Source organism: Tachypleus tridentatus, chromosome 13 (assembly GCF_004210375.1).
Source record: "Tachypleus tridentatus isolate NWPU-2018 chromosome 13, ASM421037v1, whole genome shotgun sequence".
Classification (NCBI taxonomy): Eukaryota; Metazoa; Arthropoda; class Merostomata; order Xiphosura; family Limulidae; genus Tachypleus; species Tachypleus tridentatus.
The window spans coordinates 112,560,037-112,569,749 of NC_134837.1; the positions used below are offsets into that span (position 1 = coordinate 112,560,037).

General features: G+C 34.3%; 1 protein-coding gene across 4 annotated transcripts; it reads right to left on the reverse strand.

Annotated features, from left to right (window-relative positions):
- Positions 1 to 404: 404 nt before the first annotated feature.
- On the reverse strand, positions 405 to 9,713 carry LOC143237107 (techylectin-5B-like). 4 transcript variants are annotated; one of them, XM_076475978.1, is made up of 4 exons: positions 9,376 to 9,713; positions 4,643 to 4,745; positions 3,463 to 3,642; positions 405 to 2,358 (listed from the first exon to the last, which is right to left on the reverse strand). In XM_076475978.1, exons 1-4 carry the CDS (start codon positions 9,400 to 9,402, stop codon positions 2,105 to 2,107), a joined length of 564 nt encoding a protein of 187 aa, XP_076332093.1. In that variant the 5' UTR covers positions 9,403 to 9,713; the 3' UTR covers positions 405 to 2,104. The 4 variants fall into 4 exon arrangements, with proteins under 4 accessions (XP_076332093.1, XP_076332095.1, XP_076332091.1 ...); XM_076475980.1 differs by having other exon boundaries at positions 3,463 to 3,627; positions 9,376 to 9,689; XM_076475976.1 differs by lacking the exon at positions 9,376 to 9,713 and adding an exon at positions 5,479 to 5,794.

Genomic DNA, 9,713 nt, shown 5'->3' on the forward strand with positions numbered 1-9,713 from the left:
AAATGCACAGAAAAGTGTATATATAAGATCATTATAGAACTATGAATATTCTGTTATTTCTGAATTAGATTTTTAAAATTAATATAATTCAGCCTAATATTCAAAGCCACCTACCAAAGGAAGATAAAATTACAGATAGCAATGTCTCTTTTGTAAATGAAAATACTGACTATGTGTTGTCAGTCATAAGGTTCTGAACTTTTACCATTGACATTGGGTATGCATAACTTCAATTGACTAACAAATAGTGGAACGTACTTAGTTATAGCCTGTTTCTGAAAGTGAGTTGCTCAGAAATAACTTGGCAGATAACATAAATGGTGATTTCAAAGCTAAAAATAATTAACAAAAGTAGATACATTTCAACTTGATGACGTAAAGTAAATGATAACAGAAACGAGTGCACATAGTTACTACATTTATTATGTAATTACAATAATACCATTGTAGGACCAAGAATATATTGTTACTACATTAAATATGTAATTATTACAGTATCAGTGAAGAAAACGTACGTATTCTTACGACCTTTATTATGTAATTAGAATACCGTTGTACAAGCAAGTATATATCGTTGATACCTTTATTATGTGAATACAATACGGTTGTACAAACAAGTATATATTGTTACTACCTTTATTATGTAAGTTTTATTCCTTACAGAGAAGTAGATGTCACGTCATTATCTTCTATACTTGAAATAAACAAAAGCACTACATGGCCAAAAGTATATGGACACCCGACCATCACACCCATGTGTGCTTGTTGAACATCATATTCCAAAACCATGGGTATTAATAAGGAGTTGGTCTCTTTCCTTGCTGCTATAACAGCCTCTACACTTCTAGGAAAGCTTTTCATTGGATTTAAGGACATGGATGCGGGGAATCGCTCCTATTCAGCCTCAAGAGAATGAGTGAGGTCGAACACTGATGTCGGGCGAGAAGGCCTGGCTCGTAATTGGAGTTCAAATTCATCCCAAAGAAGATCGATGAGGTTGGGATTAGAGCTCTGTGCAGGCTAATCAACTTCTTCTACACCACCCTCGACAAACCATGGACCTCACTTTGTGCACGGGGCCATTGTCATCTATAGAAAATCATTGTATGCTGTAGCATTAAGCTTTATCTTCACTGGAACTGAAAGCCTAGCCCAAAAAATTAAAAAAAGCCACAGACCATTAATCTTCCTCCATAAAACTTTACATTTGGCACTATTGATTAAGGCAGGTAGCGTTCTCCTGACATCTGCCAAATCCAGATTCTTCCGTCAGACTGCCATTATTTATCACTCCAGAGAACGCATGTCTCCTGCTCCAGTGTCCAATGGCAGTGTGCTTTACACCACTTCAACCGACGCTTGGCATTGCGCACGGTGTTCTTAGGCTTGTGTGGGTTTGCTCTGAAATGGACACCTATTTCTTGAAGCTCCAAAAGAACAGTTCTCATGCTGACGTTGTTCCAGAGGCAGTGTGGGACTCAGTTGTGAGTGTTGCAACTGTAAGCAGACGATTTTTACGCACTTCAGCGCTCGGCGGTCACGTTCTGTGACCTTGTGTGGCCTACTACTTCTTGGCTGATCTGTTGTTGATCCTAGACATTTCCGATTCACAATAACAGCACTTATAGTTGCCCGGGGCAGCTCTAGCAGGGCAGAAATTTGACGAACTGACTTGCTGGGAAGGTGACATCCTATGACAGTGCCACGCTGAAAGACACTGAACTCTTCAGTACAAACCGTTCTGCTGCCAATGTTGGTCTATGGATGTTGCATGGCTTATGCTTAACTTTGTGCACTTGTTAACAATGGATGTGGCTGAAATAGCCGAGCCCACTAATTAGAAGGAGTGTCCAAATACTTTTGGTCATATAATGTACATTTACGATTCTGAAATTGGTTTCTATATAAGAGACTTCCACTACATGATGGTCAAAAACAAAAATGTCTTGAAAACAATGATGATTATATCTTAAACTGATGAGAAAGTTAAATATCTAAAGTAACTTTTCCCCTGTAAATATATTCAAGACGTTAATATCGCATCCAACTTCTTTAATAAACGAACAACGTGAACAACTTGAAGATAAGTACAACATCAACATGGTTACATTTCTGGTCGAATCTTCATCTCACTTTTCTTCATTGATTCATTATCTCCTTTAAAATGGAACCAAATAATCCCTTTCGACGATGTAGTTTCTCCCCTTGGTACATAGGGGCCATTAAGGTTTGCATGAAAACAATCTTTAAACCACCAACCACATTTATATTCAATAGCACAACTTTTAGTAATTTTGTCATTGTCTCTGTCAACAGTGGAGAACTCAGAATTGTTCGCTCTTGCAGTCAGTGAATCTCCTAACGAAAAACTAAAGTATTAACAACAAATACGTAGAAAGAAACGAATGAATCCCACACTTTTTGTATTTTCTATTTTTGTTGATTGGAAAAGATTAGACGTACTTATGAACGGTTTTGGTAGATTTTGATGGTTACTGAATGTGACCCTATGTTCTGATGGTTGCTAAGTTTACATATCTGGATTAGTAAAAATCTGTATTGGATAAAATTCGTTACTGCTGCCAGGGATGGATGCAGATGGGGGGATGCATCCTCCCACTGGCCATACCAAAATTGTGTTAGTTAATGGGAAATCAGAAATATAAAGTACTGATCATCTCAATTAGAATACTTTTGCTGTATGTTTACTTGTAACATGTTATTTAGGAATATATGAAAGTTCATTGTCACATGCACTATGTTGTGTGATTCAGTATAGTGCTGTACGATTACTTGTAACTTGATATTTTAGAATAAAATCAATAAATGAAAGTTCATAGTCATATATGTTTATTTTATTTGTTTCTAAATTAATTCCATGAAATTTATGTTGCAGTAACAAGGAAAAGTTTACTTGGGGTCTGGTTTAAGTCACTGTTACTTAGTCTATCATCCCCCCCACCAAAAATTCCTTGTGTCCACCACTAACTGCTGCATGTTTTACGAATAAACAATATTTAACCTTTTTGTTAATCCATGCTTGGTGTTTTATCACAGTCGAAAATTAAATTAAGAAACAAACTACTGGAACGTCGTGACGTGTTAACTGTATTTTGATTTGAGGTTAATTCTATAGTACATTGTACACGTCAACCACAATGCTATGGTTTTAAGTTTATAATGATATAAAATTAGCATATTTGATCTCTGTGTAAAAATACTGAACTATTTACCCATAAAATATGTTTTATGGTACTTAGAGGTACTTAAACAAGCTGTCATGGAAAATATTGAAAAATTAAAATATTTATGATCATTCAAAGAATAAAATTTTTATGTGGTGTGAAGTTTGATTGTTAATTGATTATGTTATAAAAGAGAATATAAGTTTAACACTTGATAATGAAGACAATAAATAAATTTATCAGTAAGGAGAGAGAAGACGGTTAAAATCCATCTTACCAGCGTTTCCACGATAGGATCCAAACGTTAACCTGAAGTTTTCTCTCTCACTACGTACTAAGAAGTTACTGTATTTGGCATAAGTTTTTTCACCACCAAATGTTTCAAGGTCTACCCTGAGTTCCATGTGGTGACTGTTGGAAAGTATGAAGAGGAGTTCATTCCCTGAAACACAGATTACTGGAGAGAATTAACATAATCTAATCACAACCATAATGAACTAATGAACTTTCAATGAACAGATACTAAGATTTAATGTAGCCATCAAAGCAGTAGCCTGACGTGCGTGCAGGCGTCCTAGTTGTCGTTGTTATTAGTTTAAATTAATATTCATATCACATCGTAAGTATAAGAGCCGTTATTTGTCACTTTAAGGTCATTCAGTTATTGTTTATTGGTTGATTTCATTCACTCTCACTGCTAAATATAAATATCTTTATGGTTCATTCATTTCGGTAAATATCAGTGGTTCATATTACAGTTTTTGTCTATATTTTTCTATAAATACACTTGTACCCAAATCTAACCATCCTCATCCTTCAAAAGGAAGTTTTACTTATCATCTCGATAAATGTTTTAATCTTGTATTATGTTACAGATGATAAATTCTAATTCTTCTAAAAATTAACTCTTTTTATGGCAAATATCCTTACAACACTGGGTGATGTAATGTATTATGTTAGGCAGTATAATACGGAGAAATGTCGTTTAAAGTTTACTTTCATTAACGTTGCATTAAGACTATTTTCAACTCCAAATGTTTTATAATTCATTCTACGTTTATCATTTGAGTCATGTATGAACTGAAAAACTGACTTGATACATATCTTGTTTCAACAGATCAAAGTATATATATAAAACATTTTTTTATAAAACAGACTTATTTATATGATATATTTTGAGATGTTAGTTTGTTTGAAGCTCACCCTAAACTACACAATGGGTTGTCAGTGTTCTATTCACTATGGGTATCGAAGCACAATGTTTCGCATTTTAGGTTAGTAGACATGCTGCTGTGGTATTGAGTGTTACGCTGGAAGGTGGAATGTACGGACATAATTTCAAATAAAATTATAATACGTGAAACAAGACGTATTTACACCATGATGGAAAGACGTGTGGTAATATAACCTCGTTCAAGTAAAGATACTTGTTTTTGAGTGGATGTAAATTATTTTACCTAACCAGAATTCACCATCTCGTTTACCAAAACCATGTTTATAAGCAGACCATGATAGGTTGAAGTGTTGTCTTGGAGTGATGTCGTCACGGAACTGAAACACCTATAAAGAACATAAAGAAAACAATAAATAATCTATATTTTTATATACACCACATGATATCGTAAAAAATCAAACTACAGACGGTATAATATGCTATACTAAACATATTTTAAATATGCAAAACAAGTCATATGACAACCATAGCCGATACAAAGTCGCGTAACATCAGAAGTAAATATTTTCTTTGACATTCTTAATTACTGTAAGCCCTGCAACAAGTCCTATCCTAAGTAAGCTGAGCAAAGTGCAGCATCTTGTGATAGTTGTTAAAATACAACATGGCCAGCCGATAATTTATGTATTATAGTAGTGCGGTGAGGCTAGAAAATCGTTTAAATATAACGTACTCATCATATGTTTCAATTGGATAAAAAATTATTGAGACATCGTGAAACATATTTACACATATATATATAACGTTAGAGATTCTCTAAAGTTATAACAATTATATTTTGCATAATAAAGCTAACCTTACTCAGAAAGTAACGTCATTATTTTCTGATTTTCTTAAGCACCTTACGTAACATAAACATTTATAAAAGGTATCCACAAAATTTGTACAGTAAGTTGTTCACTTACTCATTCAAACTAAACACGTTACTAAGGTAAACACTTACATCTAAAACCATTAAATTATAGTTTTAAATGTCAGTAATACAAGTACTAGTAGAACATTTTAGTAATTTGATTTAATACATTTTGTTTAAAGAAAAAGCTCGCATATATAACTCACCGTCCACCCTCCCCCATCAGTAACCATATCGCAGAATACAACCACAGGTCTGTGGTAGTAAAGAGGCCAAATGCGATACCATCCGTTTTCAAAAAAACCTAAAGCATGTAAATCTAAACAGTTAGTTGCGGGACGAGGAACTTCTGACTGTTTGAATAAAAAGTTAAACGATTGTACTGGTGAATGTAGGCTTAAGATATAACAGAGAAGTACTGACACTAGAAACGATAATGTAGTGCCCATTCTCTGTGTAATTTGACAGCTTCTGTTTATCTGGAAGCTTTCTCTTGCTTTATATACACGTGTGAATATCATGTTAATTTAATAAGTATATTCCATAATCTTATATAATTAACGGTGACGTCATTCAATCAGATTTAATGGAGACGAAGATCGTATATTTTATTTCTCAGTTGCTGAGGAATTTTCCACTTGTCTTATCTCGTTATTCATGTCACGAGGTCAACATGAACCAGCTGTCTTTGAAGGAGTTTTCCAAAAAAGTATGAACAGTTCCGTAAACTTAGAAACGTTAATGTTACATAGGATATGAAAATAAAGACAGTAAACATTTACGAGCAGGATGTGACTGGTTGATCTTGTAATCTAAAACCTACAGTTCAGGATACATGTTGAAATATGATCGTTGATTGAGGATCTTTACAAATACACATGTTGAAAGATGATTGTTGATTGAGGATCTTTACAAATACACATGTTGGAAGAGGATCATTGATTAAAGATCTTTACAACGAAACATGTTGATAGATGATCACTGATTAAGGAACTTTACAACAACTGTTCGAAGATAATTACTGACGAAGAATCTTTGTAACGATTTAACTTGGGCATGTGTAACTGCAGTTAACACCTCTGTGCAGACAAGTGTATATCCTTAGTACCATTGACATGTAATAAAAGCAATACAAATGCACAGAAAACTGTATATCTTCAGTATCTTTCACATATAATTAGAACAATATCATTATAGAACAATGAATATTTTTTATTTCTGAATTAGATTTTTCAAATAAATATAATTCACCATAATATTCAAAGCCACCTACTGAAGGAAGATAAAATTACAGATAGCAATGTCTCTTTTGTATATGAAAATACTGACTTTGTGTTTTCAGTCATAAGTTTCTGAACTTTGACCATTGACACTGGGTATGCATAACTTCAATTGATTGACAAAATAATTATAAAATGATAAATAATCGAACGTATTTACTCATAGCCTGTTTCTGAAAGTCAGTTACTCAGAAATAACTTGGCAGACAACACAAATGGTGATTTCAAAGTTAAAGATATAGTGGTACATCGTTTCTCGAACGACTCTCTTTTCGAACAATTCGATTTTCGAAAATATTGTTTGAGAAAAAAATGTCTCGGTTGTCGAACATAAACTCGGTTCTCAAATCAAGCTGTTATGGCCCGAACCCCCGAAATAACCCGACTGATGACCCGAACGACCCTTTGGCCATTTTCGGCCCACGCCAAGCTAACCCAAAACATTTCACCCGCACCTGTCGCTCAGTCCACACTCCCGTTAAAATCTGCTGTAAACGTTCTCGTTTTTTTTTCTCTAAATATTCTGATTAAATAAGCCACCATGGGGTCAAAGAATGATAATGAAAGGAGCAAACCAAAAAAAAAGTTGTTAGAGCCACAATAGAGGTGGAAAAAGATCTCATAGCGAAGTATGAGAGTGGTGTTCGCGTGTCTGACCTTGCTACACAGTTTGGTGTGGCGAAGTCTACAGTCTGGCACCATACTGAAAAATAAAGAGGTCATCAAAGGAACTGATGTTGCAAAAGGAGTGACAGTGCTTACGAAACAAAGATCACAAATAATGGAAGAGGTAGAAAAACTGTTGTTGATTTGGGTAAACGAAAAACAGTTAGCTGGTGATTTGTGAGAATGCAAAACAGTTGCATGCTGACCTCCTGAAAAACACCCCTGGAACGAGTGTTCATACAAGTGATGCCTTTAAGGCTAGTAGGGGGTGGTTTGAAAAATTTAGGAAGAGAAGTGGCATACATAGTGTGGTGAGACATGGGGAGGGTGCCAGGCAGAAACAAACCTCATTAGACAAGTTTTTAGTGAGAAATAGGTCCAGTGAGTCTCAAGCAGGTTGTAGCAGTGCAAAAAGACAGAAAAGAGAAAGAATCCCAGAAGGAGGGTTACCTGACGTTTTTGTGGAAGGTAACCGCCAAAAGTACAGTTACTTCACAGAAAAAAGATAATACATCGATTCAGGTTATGTATATGTCACGATTGAGAAACCTTGGTTCGTGTTCAGTTAGATTACTTCACCAAACCAAGATTATTTGTCATGTGTTTTATGTGTATTTATTTCTATTAAACCGATAAAGAAGACTGAGAAATATTAAAATAAAGGTGACTCCCCTTCCAAACAATAATAACCATCCTTCTCTCCACGTTCCTCACCACCTTTCACTTACACCATCAGCTCTCCTCAGCGCAGGTAAAGTGCAGCAAAATTTCATTTATTGTTTTTTATTGTGTTTATAGTTTTTGTGGTTGACTTTATCCATGTAAGAATTATTATACAGGTATAAATAAGCAATATTTTACTCAAAATACTTCGTAATGCGTAATTTTTGGAGGTCTGTAACGGATTAATTTAATTTACAGTATTTCTCATGGGAAAAATGATTCGGTTTTCAAACAGCCTTCTAGAACGGATTAAGCTCGAGAACCGAGATACCACTGTATTTACAAAAGTAGATACATTTCAACTTGATGATGTGAAGTGCATGATAATAGCATTTCAGAAACAACTACACATTGTTACTACATTTATTATGTACTTACAAAAATACCATTGTAGAATCAAGAATATATTGTTAGAACAATAATTATATAATAATTACAATATCATTGTAGAAAAAGTACGTATTCTTACTACTTTTATTATGTAATTAGAAAACGGTTGTACAAACATGTATATATCGTTACTACTTTTATTATGTAATTAATATACCATTGTACAAACAAGTATATATTGTTACCACCTTTATTATCTAATTAGAATACCGTCGTACAAATAAGAATATATCGCTACTACTTTTTATGATGGAATAAGAATATGGTTGTAGAAATTTGTTGTGTAATTTGTATTCCTTACACAGAAGTTCCAGTTTTTATATTAAGTTACTCACAGTAAGATTATAAAACACGTTTTAAGTTTATGTACATATGCTTACATTATTTTTGTAATCTCGATGTTTCATGATCTTATATACTTTTATTTTAGTTAATTGTTTGTTTGTTTGTTTTTGAATTTCGCACAAAGCTACTCGAGGTCTTTCTGTGCTAGCCGTCCTAAATTTAGCAGTGTAAGACTAGAGGGAAAGCAGCTAGTCATCACCGCCCACCGCCAACTCTTGGGCTACTCTTTTACCAACGAATAGTGGGATTGACCGTCACATTATAACGCCCCCACGGCTGAAAGGGCGAGCATGTTTGGCGCGACGAGGATGCGAACCCGTGACCCTCAGATTACGAATCGCACGCCTTAACACGCTTGGCCATGCCGGGCCTATTTGAGTTAATAACTATTGGTTTACTCCCATTTACAATTATATTTTACATAATAAAGCTAACCTTACTCAGAAAGTAACGTCATTATTTTCTAATCTTCTTAAGCACCTTACGTAACATAAACATTTATAAAAGGTAACCACAAAATTTGTACAGTAAGTTGTTCACTTACTCATTCAAACTAAACACGTTACTAAGGTAAACGCTTATATCTAAAACCATTAAATTATAGTTTTAAATGTCAGTAATACAAGTACTAGTGGAACATTTTTTGTAATTTGACTTAATACATTTTGTTTAAAGAAAAAGCTCGCATATATAACTCACCGTCCACCCTTCCCCATCAGTAACCATATCACAGAATACTATCACAGGTCTATGGTAGTAACGAGGCCAAATGCGATACCAACCGTTTTCAAAAAACCCTAAAGCATGTAAATCTAAACAGTTAGTTGCTGGGCGAAGAACTTATGACTGTTTGAATAAAAAGCTGAACGATTGTACTGGTGAATGAAGGCTTAAGATATAATAGAGAAGTACTAACACTAGAAACAATACTGAAGTGCCCATTTCTAGGGTAATTTCCGATTTTTTAAAGCTTTCTCTTATTTCTTATACACGTGCGAATATCTTGTTAATTTTATAAGTATACTCTTCAAAAAAAA